This window comes from Pagrus major, chromosome 5, assembly GCF_040436345.1.
Source record: "Pagrus major chromosome 5, Pma_NU_1.0".
Lineage (NCBI taxonomy): Eukaryota > Metazoa > Chordata > Actinopteri > Spariformes > Sparidae > Pagrus > Pagrus major.
The window spans coordinates 25916625-25930168 of NC_133219.1; the positions used below are offsets into that span (position 1 = coordinate 25916625).

The 13544-nt window shown below is 39.5% G+C and overlaps 1 protein-coding gene across 3 annotated transcripts in view; it reads left to right on the top strand.

Annotated features, from left to right (window-relative positions):
• The window catches only part of daam2 (dishevelled associated activator of morphogenesis 2), a 116497-nt gene extending 108897 nt beyond the window's left edge, over positions 1-7600 (top strand). For all 3 annotated transcript variants that reach the window (XM_073467186.1, XM_073467185.1, XM_073467187.1), the window contains 2 exons: positions 5355-5525; positions 5904-7600. In XM_073467186.1, the coding sequence (XP_073323287.1) occupies positions 5355-5525; positions 5904-6116 (384 nt within the window). In that variant the 3' untranslated portion in view covers positions 6117-7600. The remainder of the gene's footprint in view (positions 1-5354; positions 5526-5903) is intronic.
• The last annotated feature ends 5944 nt before the right edge of the window (positions 7601-13544 follow it).

The following is a 13544-nucleotide window of genomic DNA, read 5'->3' on the forward strand; positions in this document are numbered from 1 at the left end:
TGCAGTGACAAACTGACACTTTAACAAGGAAATAAACAACTTATTGTATTGCCTTTAATGCGTAATTTACAAAAAGGCACAAAAGATTTCGAATTTGCCTCAGCTGTTTTGCAAAGTTTCTGAAGTTTCTCCTCACTCACCAAATCTTAAAGTCACACAATTTGTCAAGGGAGTCTATTGGAGGATATTGCGATTTCATGTCCAGGTCTGGACAGGACCATACTGTAAGTTCAAATGTCCATGCAGGTGGCTTTAATGCCTCCTTGGCTGGTTGACAGACAGAAGAGGAAGGAGGAAGAGAGAGGCAGAATACTTAAGGGAGAAACCATGAAACCCCTGTGCTTTCCTCTTAGTGCAGTGTGATGACTTCTTGAAAGATTACTGTGGATTCCCCCCTCATCCTCCCTTTGTGTTTGTCTCTATGAGTTAGTGTTTGAAACTACACCCTCCTTCTTTGTAGAACTGGGACAAATGTCCTTTTGAACCCTGCTGGCTGATGTATTGATGTATGGCAGGAAGTATGTAAGCTGAAGACATCAGTGGGACTGTGGGAATCCCAAAGTAAGAGTGTTGAAAAGATTTATGTGAACATTTTATTTAATTTGCAGGCCTTGGTACTCTGTTGCACATTTAGCAGCCTGATGCTGACACATTGGAAGCTTTAAACTTTGCAGACTACATTCAGTAGTTACATTAGTACAAGTATTACATCCTACTTTATCATTTTCCAAAATAATTGACACAGTGATGCTAAATACCCACCCAAATTGCTTAAATTCTCCAAAGAATCATCTGATTGTGAAAGAGAGATGGAGCGAAAGAAAGGAGGAAAATCTCTTGGGTTTCATTCAGAGCCTCCCCTCTACTTAATTATTTGTTCAAGGAGGAGGTCGGTAAGAAATCGGAGGGAAAACTGGCCAGTTGGTACGTCATGGGAAAAGAACGAGAGGAGCAGGGCACCAGTTACTGCTGTAAAACAAAAGAACCTGTGTTCACCGGCCCAGACTCTAAACACACATTTTTCCTAACACGACCGTGTGTCTGTGTGTGTATATACTGTGTGTGTGTGTGTGTGTGTGTGTGTGTGTGTGTGTGTGTGTGTGGTTAGTAAATGGGGAGTCTGACTCTAACTTTAACTCAGTGCTTGTCAAGGCTATCTGATGCTCCATTAGGTTTCCAGTGGAATACAAATATGGATGTTGGTGTGCGCTCTGTGCCTCAAGAAGGTAGAGGAGGATGACTCAACAGTGCAGGCAGTTCAGTGAGGCTCATAAAGCTCCATGGCAACAATATGTGTGAGTGTGTATGTCTACAAGAGAGTGGGAACGACACACACAGCCTCAGCAGACACCACTACATACATTACAAAGGATTACAGTTGTCCAAGGTCATGTGGGTTATTGGGACAGAGGTTTCCAGAGAAGGGATTTTCCTGTTATCCAGAGAGATTGGTTGGGTTTATTCTTAGCAACCAAAAAACCCACACATTGACATGTTCATAGACAATATAAGATTCAGCTCAGTTTCAAACAGAGAAAAGCAGACCAGGGCATGCTTCAGGATATTAAATTGCCTCATGTGCTGTTGGAAGGGTAAATATGAAAATAAAAGACGAAATTGATTACAGTTGTAAACAGTGGCTTCAAAAAAATCCTTGTTCAGGCACCAATGTGAATTTGGCAGGGTTGGAACCATAAAAACAGCACTTGCATATCAACCTGTCTTCATCAGAGTTTTTCAAGTCGCACTTTCATTATCAATGTAACCGAACCAGTGTCTTTGAACATTTGAGTCCATTTGCTTAAAGTCATTGTTTTATGTTTTCTGACTGTTGTGTTGTCTGTCTTGAGTGATCTTATAAATGTGTTTTCTCACTTTACAGGCAGCCATTATAGTTTTAGTACAGTATGAGAATTAACCTGTAGAGACGTGAAACTTACCTGGTGTAGCTAATTTATCACAGCACGTGAAAGGTCTTTTATTATTATCCAAGTTCTGTTATCATTGCAGGATCACACAAGTGTAATTGCAAACTGTGGACTGATTTGCCACACAGCAGTGATGTAATTTTGACAAAAATAACACATAATGATGGTTCACCTCGCACAAGCAAGTTGATCTTTCAGTTGGATGCTAACGTGGTCACAACAGCAATGCTAACATGCAGATATCTAATAATAATGTTTACAATGTTCACCATTTGCTAATAAGCACTTAACACAAAGTAAAGCTGAGAATGATGGGAATGTCATCAGTTTTGCAGGTATTTATTTATAAAACAAAGTATTGGACAAATCATAAATTCGATCTGATGATAAAAATTAGGGCATTGGCTAGCTTTTTAATATACATCGAGAGGGGGGACATGACAGCGGTACAAAATTACATGGCAGTCCAAAAGTTGTTGAAATATTTCACTCTGAACCAAAAAATTAAACCTGCTTTGACACAAGAGGACAAGTCAGAGGATTACTAAAGTCATTAGAGTGTATCCGCTGGGAACCATGACTGTCTGTACAAAATTACTATATCTATAGCAATATATCTAATGGTATTAACCCTAACCCAAGTCTGAATTTTTCTCTAATAGAGCATAATTTGGGTTTTAACCATGTGACCAACAAATGGAATCTTTGTCTCCATGCTTTGTGCAGTTGAAATTGCTGACCCCTTTATACAGGTGCATCTCTAACCAAAGCTCTGCAGAAACTGAAATACTGCATTTTCTCTGCAACATTTTTTTCCCTGTGTTCATTTCTACTTATTTTCCACTTGCCCACTTTGAATGTACCACCTCACAGCTGCTAATTCATAATGCTTCAACTATTAGACCATCTCTTAACTTCTTCATTGCAGCATTAAATAAGCTGGCACAGCGTAGCTGCCAGACTGATATGGTGGAGGACACTGTATTAGTGTCCACAGAGGCTGAGGGATCAATGGGACCTTATTGATTGTTTGAGGACGTCCCTCTCTCCCTGTACAAAGGTCTTCGTGCTGAATAAAAACAATTTTGTGCTTAATGTTGTTTGTAAAAATACAGTATGTAGTTTAGTTAATAAGGTATCCCATGAATGTATTTTCATAGCAAGTTCCGACATGCAGAGCAGTCACAATACCTCTGAATAATTGGCAGGATTTAAGCAGTGGTTGTGGAGTCCAAATCCATGATGTGTTAACCAGAGCTAATTTGAAACAGCCAGTAAAATTCAGTGGATTTTCAAAACCAAAGGCTTGACAATGTCTCCAATCAACATCTATGACGAACAAATACAAATTTGAGCACAAAGGGCAGGGACATATAAAAAACTCCTTTATTTAGCCTTTCACAGAGTGCAGCACTGTGTACTATGTCTGTGTGAGGTGAGCTAAATCTGTGTGACTTCACATTCTCCATTTCTGTTCGTGTGTATGCATGTGTGTGTGTTTACTCATTTAACACAGACCCAAGGGGACGAGAGGAAACAGATTTGACCAGACACATAATTACAGGAGGGAGAGGGATGATGGTGGGGGTTGCCATGGTGACCAGCCCATAATGATAGGAGGATTTTGTATCCTCAGAAAAGAGCGAGCCCCAACTCCTTCATATCACAACACTACAACCACATGCAGTATATTTGTCTTCTATAAAATAAAATGATATGTTTTATGTACATTTACTCCAACATAGGACAACAATAGAACAGAGTATAGTGTAGTAGAGACTGGTGCTTGAAGATGATTTTGGCCTGCAGGGTCATCCAGCACAGTTACTTACTTGTGAATGCATATTATGTATATATATCACAATTAATAACTTGATGATGTGCTTCCTATGATTTTAAATCCACTGAAAGTTCCACAGTGCAATCTAAATGTTTCACTCTGCAAATGTGACAAAACAAAAGTTAAGATGGACAAACAAGCATTTGTGGAAAAGATAAACACAAGTACTAAAAAATCCAGTAGCCGTCATATTTTTCATTCCAAAACCTCTGATAGCGGCCATCTACGCTATTAGTACTTTTACTTTTAATATGTTAAGCTGCACTAACCAATATTTCTATATAAAAAAAAATACAACAAATTACTACATAAAATGTGAAAGGGGTTACCACAGTGATGAACCCACAGAGAAGGAACACCCAACTCTGCAGTTCCTCTCAGTTGTATTGACTTTGAAGTTAAAAAACCTCTAGTTGAGCTCTACACTGGAACATTTAGGAGCTAAAGAGCTAGATCCTGTATTTCTTGGAGATGGTGGAAACCAAAACAGTGATGAAAAGAGAGTCAGATCAGAATCCAAATGAACGCTAATGTTGCTGCTTGTCTGATGGATGTGTAAATAGGCAACATGTCCACAAGTTGTTTATGAACATGTCTGCCATAACAACTTTATACAGTGACTATTTGTCGACACCGGGTTTTCAGCATGTTCCGCTGCCCCCCGGTGGCCAAAATATATAATAATTAATGCAGCTTTAAATACATTTAGCTGATAACTTCTGTTCTTCCTCTTAAAATCATACTATGCAGCATTTGTTGCTTTTGTGAACACATCATTCAAAGGTGTAGTTAGCGATTATGCAGAAGGAAAGATTATTCTCAAGTATTATACCCAGGTCTCCAAATGCTGATGCTTTGGGTTGATGGCTCTCCAACACAAAGCCTCAATATTTTACGATGTGGAAATGGGACTGATTATGCCCTGAAATGTTCCGAACAAAACAAAAAATAGACCACCATGCACTTTGAGTGGGTCATAAGTGATTATTGAGAGACACTACTATTGTCTGAGTCCATCCATTGTGTTTTGTTGTTGTTTTTTTTTTTTGCTTTTTAGGGAAATACTGCATAGTATACCTTTTTCAAGGATATGGAAACAACTGACTCTGACCTCTGTGTATCAATGAAATTGTACATATTAAGTATTAGATTATGTTTACGGATATTGGGCCTTGATCTGTTTTTTACTGTATATAGAAAGCTGTGTGGAGGAATGTAGAGTAGATTTGGCTGCAAGCATTGTCCTGGCACAGACCACTGGACAGCTTGGCCTGAACAGGGTGGACATACGGTGGTCAAATCATGCAATCGTTCTCCCACCTTGTGTGTGTGTGTGTGTGTGTGTGTGTGTGTGTGTGTGTGTGTGTGTGTGTGTGTATGTGTACGTGTGCACATGCAGGCTCGCATGTGCCTATCACTAGAAGAAGAAATTATGAGAGATCTTGGTCATGGCAGATAATACACTACATTCGGTTTTGGTGTATGTTTCAGCTATGTCCATGTTAATCTCCCAAAAGCTGTTCACAGGCAAGCTTTTTGGTCACTTGATATAAAAAAAAAATTATGTATGTGTTATCTCTGTGCAGTTTACCAATTCTCTGAAGCACTTTGGGGAGGAAGAAGGAAGGATGCAGCCTGATGAGTTCTTCGGGATCTTTGACACCTTCTTGCAGTCGTTCGGCGAAGCACGGCAAGACCTGGAGAACATGCAGCGACGTAAAGATGAGGAGGAGAGGAGAGCACGAATGGAGGCCATGGTGAGTAACACATTTAGAGTATAAACCTGAGACTGCAGGCAAGTCTGATATTTTTTTTTTTTTTTTATTATTGTGTCCAGACATCACTAACCTATCTGCATGGGTTGCTGTGGTAACATCGTAGATGTCAGTAACTACTCTGCCTTCCAACACAGAAAAGGACATCCATCATCTCGCCCTCCAAATAATCACGCTGTCAGTCTGAACTTAGCCTTAATTTGTTTTTATTGTGTTATTAAAGGAAGAATCAATTATTTTCTGTCACCAACAAATAACTCCTGGTTTAAAATTTCATTACGAGTGTTTGAAACACTTAAAGGTGTTTTACTCTCTGCTCCTGTTTGTCTCTGTCTTAAACTTCCTGTCTCCATTTTACAGCTCAAGGAGCAGAGGGAACGAGAACGGCGGGCCAAGAAGAGCGGCGCCTCAGAAGAGGTTGGCGGGGAATTTGACGATCTGGTGTCAGCACTGCGTTCCGGTGAGGTCTTCGACAAGGACCTGAACAAATTTAAGCGGAACCGCAAACGCTCAGTCAACCAGCTGGTGGAGGGTGGTGGCCGCGAACGAGCTGTCACCAAGGTCAACTACTAGGTCGAGATAAGGAAGGAAAAAGAAAAGACTAGACGCCTAAATTCTGCCGTGGTGTAGATCGCTGATCACCTTTAGTCCAGGTACTCAAACGGTGACCATTGACATTGGAGAGGATGTAAGTAACTGCTGAACTAGACATGTAGTTACATGTATGGACAGCCACACCATTTTGAAGGATGCCACACTCTCCTCTGACTGGTCTTGTAAAGCTATTTCCAACCTGTTTGTCCTGATGTGGAAGAAGAGCAGTTGGGATTGATGGATGGACGGACAGACCACTGTGATACATTATCCCATATCTTTTGACCATATCCTTTTAACACTGTGCTCAAGCTTCCAACTCTCTATCATCCACTGTTTTTCACTGCTCGTTTTTCCTCGAAAAACACTTTGCTGTTCCCCAGTAAGTTCCTTGGTGCTGGAGCAGCCCTGTCTTTTTGCTAACTGGCTCTAAAACACACAGGACATTGGGATCAGCCAGTCACACTGTATATAGACACAAGGTGGAGAGAAATGATTGAAAAAAGAACAGAAAAAGAAGGTGGGATGGGGGAACTAAGCCATAACCTCCACAATAATGGTTGCTCCAAGTGTCCCCCAGAAAAGAGACTCTTGAGCCACAGAAAAGGTAGATAGTCATGAACTTCCTTTCTTATCGCTTCAAAACAGAGGACTCATCCCAATGTCCTCCTCCAGCACACAGCATTCCCAGAGAGGACATCCCAAGCTGCGTTCCAACTCTTCTCAAGGAAGAAATATTCTCAGCTTGATCCGCCTGACAAAACGATGACTGTGCCACGAGGGTCAAGCCTCACCTACACTACCCAATGGTTTAAGCATTGTTCTGGCATGAATCAGTGCCAAAGCAAAGAGAAAACAAATGTAAATGTATTAATACAAAACATGCTGCAATTAGGCATTGATATATATTTATATTTAGATGCAGACAAGCTAATTGCAAAGATGTAGAGGTTTTTTTACGTTTTCATGGCATTTGGGGGTTTTGTACACGCAATGCATTATTTGTTGGTGTTGCAAGTTCACATTGCTGTTGAAGTGAATTTCTTATACATTTTTGCGCTATGTAAAAAAAGATAATTGCTTATCCTTCTCTCACACATCTTGTTTGCACTGTAGCTTTTCTGAAAAAAAAATTAACACTCCTAGGGTTCCACAAAGTCCTCTGTACTGAAATTACCTTTATCTATAACAAAGATAATGAAGGAATGCCATATATGAATTTCAACTTCAGGGCACAATCTGCAGTTTGTAGTGCTCTCCCTGCTCATCTGTCTGTGTGAATGGTTCCCATCTGAATCAGTGCAACTAAAATGTAGACCATGTTAGCAGTTCTCATTAGGCCTCTTATTACTCATTGATAGTGTCTGTAGGATCTGTTCCACTGGTGCTAAAACATGTGGTCTCTGGACAGAGCTGTTAAAGAGCTGTTAAATTAAACTAGGGTTTGTTTACTCTTTTACCAAGATTCAGGCTCATGCAGTATTTCTGTGCATTTTTCATATTTTAGTTGACATTGTAATGAGGGACCACACCATGTGATAAGTCTGTATTTGCAAAGTCAGGGTTCAACAAAGCACTTAAAGGGTGCAGAAATTCTTATTGTGGCTTGGTCAGTTTAAGGGCACTAACAAGAAGAGGGTAGCCTCAGAAAGCATTGTAGAAAACAATCATTACTTCCATCTTTCCTTCCAGCTTCTCTCACACATTTGTTTACATATGGCTAGACACTATGGTATTGCTATGGGCAACCTATTGCCAAACAATAGTCAGACCGACATACTGTTGCCAACCCACGTCACATTTTCAAAATATTCACTGTAGTTTGTTTTATGTATATTTGTATTTCTAAAACCTTAGCAGTAGCTATGACAAAGGCTGCAATGTAATGTACAGGCTTGCTTCATTACAACACCCTGTACATCTTCTTGAAGATGGACATACAGTAGCTTGCTACAGGAAGTGTACCCACAGAGAAGGCTTTAAGCCTGGATTGAAAGTTCCACTGCTCCAGGTTCCACTCCACTCCACTCTTGGTCAGTTCTGATGGAGATGAGGAAGCCGGTTTCACACAACATTTTGGGACATCAAATGAAAGGAATGATCTGTTAAAAACATGAATCATAAGCCACATTTGAACAATATGTCAGGTAGGTAGAGGGCAATACGCACATGAAGTTCAAGGACTCCAGTGGGAATATTTCAGTGCTAATTGACAAAATTGGCTCATCCTGTGTTTAATCTCCTCTGTCAACCCATTCATGCACATTTATTTAATAATCCAGAATTAAAATAGGGACACCAGTTAAGGCTTCTTCTTCATAGCTTCATGTTTTTGAATATATCCATTACTTACAGTACAAATTGGTTGGTTGAGATTGATAGGCCAAAGGATTTGCACAACAGCTCCTGGTTCAGTTTGCAGGTGGTTGTTCTCATAGTAACACTGCGGTCAACACCAAGGACTCATATTGCAGTTCCTTTCTCCATTCCGCATATTAAATTAAATTGACTCAATAAGCACTTGTTGTGTGTTACAAAATGATGAGTTGCTGAACATCAGTTTTTATTTAATGTACAATGTTTCTAAACAAACTGATAGACTTATCACTGAACATCCACTATGTATGTCATGATGATCTCTGCAGTAGTAATGGCTATCCAAGTTTGTCTTTGTTCCTTTACTGCCAGCCGTTCTGTTCTGAAACATATTTAAGTGCCTCTGACCCTGTTATCACACATGTACCATTGTTATTATGTTTTAGAGCTTGTGGCTTTCTCATGTACAATGAATTGCAGCTGACAGTTAGAATTAGATTCAATGGCGCCATCTTGTGGCTTCAGATGGAGCACTTTGTGTCACACCTGATGTCACAAGCAGTTAAAATCATGTCTCCAAAATGTGATGAGGCACTTGACCCAAGGCACAATAAGTCACCAAAGTCTCCTAAAGGTCCAAGAAGTTTGACCTATTACCTGTATCTCTCCCTCTTTTAAACCAGTCATTTTTCCTCAAATTGAAGCAGAGAGAAACAAGTGCAGAAAGGGCCTTTGAGGTCCCATGTCCAACACTTTAGAGATTAACTGGTACACCAAAAAGATTCAGAGGGGTTCCTTTTATATAAAGGGGAAAATGACATATGATTGCCTATTCTTTAACCAGCATCTCATGTATATTTGAGCTATTCTGTTTCCTAACCTCTGCTCCTTTGTCTTTCCAGTTAATCAGAGTTAGTATATCACACTTTGGCAGACCCTTTAAACTCTTAATCCAGAGCTTTAACCTGTATTGTAGTGCATACTATTAACTGAGGGGTATTGCAACATTGTCAGTATTATTACATGTTTATGTTGTTACATATTTGGATGTTTATATGGCCATTGACTGGCTGATTTTGGGGTGTACAGATGGAAATCAGAGGACTGAAATTAGTAGCTTGTTCAATGCACTTTTATTATGGGACATTCCCATTTGTGGCACCATTTTGAAGGCTTAGATCCCTCAAGAAATGAGAAGGGTGCAACAAAAGAGTGGTGCAAAAAGAAAAAAACATGGTGTGAAGAAGAAGGAGAGAAAAAGGGCAAGTGAGATTCGGGACTCCGGCTGGGCCGCTGGAAACACATTTATAGTCAGTCTAATGGATGACAGAGATGTGTGGGGACACAAAGAGGTAACACTCATACATATCTGGAGTGTATTGAGTTTAAATCATCACCTGCCTGTGTCACCTGCTTTGGTGTGTAAAGGAAAAAAAAGTTGAATGTTTTCTAAATCACCACATTTGTGTCAAATCATGCACTTGGCGATGACCTGCATGCCTAAAGAAGGGTGCACAAAGTGTGATGTGTTGACTTTAACCTTTAATAGAAAATTGCTTGCAATATGGAACACACCTGTTAGACGACAATTTGTACTACCTGAGAAAAGTTGCACCTAGTTTTAGAGGTTGTATAATTGTGAGGAGTCAGTATTTTTATGGTTGGAAACAAAAAGTATTCTCCACCGATGTACAGTTGGAAAAAAGCATTTTGTACACCATTCTTGATGTTTGAGATAAGATTAAAAAAAAAAAAAATCACAACATTGAGGAATGTTCCATTTTCCTGTAAATTGTACCTCTATTTATTTGCCTTATTTAGTTTGCTATATTTTGTATGTACACACACACACACGCATTATTACAAAATGTTATATAAAAAATATGAATATGAATAATTAAACTGTGGTCCGAGTATGATGGATAGTTTTGAGACATGTATAAGAATAAGAATCTTTTTTTTTTTCATTTCTATAATTTTATTTTTTTTTTGTCTTTTGTAGGGTTACAATAAACTTTTGTCCCTTCCAACTGAGTGTTTATTCTTTCCTTCACAATCATTTATTGAGATGAGTGTTTGGTGATGATGCATGTGAATGATGCGGGCTGATGCAGAATGTAGTATTTCTATAGGCTTATATTGTTGTGGTAGAAATTGTGAGAAATTGCAATAGCTCAGTCCATAGGGACTTGGCTTGGGGACTGAAAGGTGGTCGGTTCAAGTCCCACTTGGACCAAAAAAAGTGTGATGTGGATTAGTAATGGAGAATGTTAGTTCACATCCTGGGCATTGCCGAGGTGCCCTTGAGCAAGGCACCGACCCCTAACACTGCTCGTTGGGCGCCGTGCATGTGGCAGCCCCTTCACTCATCTCCTCTATACACTGTGTGTGTGTAATGTGAGTGGAAAAGAGAATTTCCCCATTGTGGGATTAAAAATAGTATAATAAATAATATTTAAGGAAAAGATTGATAGATTAATTACTAAAAATACTTTTGCATATGATCTAGAAAAAAAAAATAAAGAAAAGAAAATATGGATACAGGCATCATCTCTGCAATACTTCAAGCATTTGAAGGAAATAAACTGAACAAATACTGCACCCACCCCATAATAAAAAACACCAAACCATGAAACAATTGCACAATCCCTTCAGCCTCAAGCAGTTTTATGAAGGGTCACTACGAAACGTCACCTAACTTCCATCGGCATGTGCGTAGATGATGACTGAATCTTAAATTTTGGGCAAACAGAGAGCGTATCATTGTAATACAACCAGTGAAGACTTTCTGTCACGGTGCTACTGTGGCAGTCTGGTTGTTTTTCTGTTTTTCTGTGTTCTGTTCTCCCTATCTGCTTTCCCCCCTCCTTTTCTCCCTCACCTGCTCCTTCTCCTGAGTGTGTGTCTGTGGGTGTGGCAGCAGCAGCAGCAGCAGCAGCAGCAGCAGAGTGGCACACCTGTATCTGATCAACTCATCACCCTCTGGCTTTATCTACCTGGTCTCTCCACCACTTTGGCGCTAGATTATCCCATATGGTGACTTCAAAGTGCCGCCATTTAGTGTTTCGTGTTTTGTGTTTTTGCCTTTGCGCTGATGCCCTTGTCTTTGGCTCCTGCAGAAATCTCCAGCACCGTTCTGTTCGGCTTCCTGCTTGCCTGCTCTTCTGTGTTCCTCCATGCCAGTGCCAGTCAACCCTGCCTGCCTGCCTGCCTGCAAGTCTGGTCTCCTCCTCCTGGAAATCAGTTTGTAAAATAAATCCTTTACTCACTGACTTCCTGTCTCCATTCTCTGCATTTGGGTCCTAAACCTCACCGTAACACTTTCAATATAAAAGAAAACTGGCAGTGGATATTCTGTCCACCACATACTTGAATAGAGGTGGATATAATGTTGGTATTGTGCCCACTGAAGAATGTGGAGGTGCAGTAGCTCACATTGTATTAGAATGCATTCTATGGTACAGTAGCAGTTTGATAACAAATGTATCATGAATAATATTGACATTAGTAGTACAATGTTTATTCACAATTACAGATGATACAGTAGTGATAAAAATAATGATAAACATTAAAAGTAATATCTTACTTCTTTTGAATTATATTGTGATGTAGTTCATCACTGTCACCACCAGGGAGCAGTAAACACTCATCACAATCTTCTGTCAATTCTCGTTACTGTTAAGAGCTTATGAAATTAATCAAATAAACGACACTGATGTTTCTTATTTTGTCCTTGTTTGATAATTACATGTTTATTATGAATACAGAAACGCAACAAAAAAATGAAGAATTTTATTTGGAAACTCAAAAGTATTAATTACAAGATCATAAAAATATCAGTTAAGCAAACATCTTGCATTAGATTTGCACAAAGTACTGAAATGTGACGTTTAATTACCCAGCTTTTCATAGAAATAATTCAAAAGATCTAGCATAACAGTTTTATATCAAAATAATTCCTGTATTAAAAAGTATAAAGAGGCATGCTTAAATGTGCTAATAAGATATAAAATGTTTTTCTTCAAATATGCATTTGTCAGAGTAAATGACCACTTCATATATATAGCTACCATTTACTCACTTCCTTTAGCTCAGGAGGAGAGCGGGTTGTCTGATAATCGGAAGGTTGCCACTTCAATTCTCCGGATCCCCTGGCTGCACATCAAAATATCCTTGAGCAAGATACTGAACCCCAAATTAGTCCTGATGAGCAGGTCAGCACCTTGCATGGCATCAGTGTATGAATGAGTGAATGTTACAAGTGTTGTAAAGCGCTTTTAGCAGTCAGAAGAGTGGAGAAAGAGCTATAGAAAGTCCATTTACCATTTCAAATTTCACACTGGGGTGTTCAAACCTAGGGCACTTTGTAAACACCCTCTGTGATCCTCAGCAAGCATGTTGAGGAAAGTGTTGAATTCTCTAGGTTGTCATAAGTGAGGCCCATTGCTGCTGGGATTCCTAATATTGGAATGAATCTAAACTCTTCCTCTGCTGCCATTAAGGCAGCTGTGCTTGCACATTGAAAAAGCAACATCATGATAAGATCTCTGGGTATTTCTTTAGCAGCCAGTGGTGACACAGTGGCATCCATCACTTCCTCAAAAGGCACCTGTGCAGTATCAGAGCCTCTGCAGTGATGGACCGAACCACACTACATATTGCGTGACAGCAACAACCAGCAAAATAAAATAGTTTTAAAATTATTAATATTAAATATCCTGCCCGATTCTGTCTGCCATATCAGCGAATCCACCAGAGACTAATTTAGTTCACCTTGCTCTGATCCTGCCGAGTCTTATCATTCAAATCCACAAACGACTATTCCTGGTTTCCTGTGTGCTGCATTTGGGTCCTATATCTGCACATTACATAAATCAGTATGTCCTACCAACTTTATTGTAAGTAACATTCTTGGTACGTGGAATAGTTTTTAAAAGCATTTTCCACCACCAGCAGATACTTTTTATGCATCGATTGTTAATAATCCCAATTTATATTCCTTTGTGTTCCCGCCATTTTAAAGAGTGGAAGACAAAACTGTAATCCATATGATGATGATAATAAATGATCTCTATAAAGGCAATACTATGA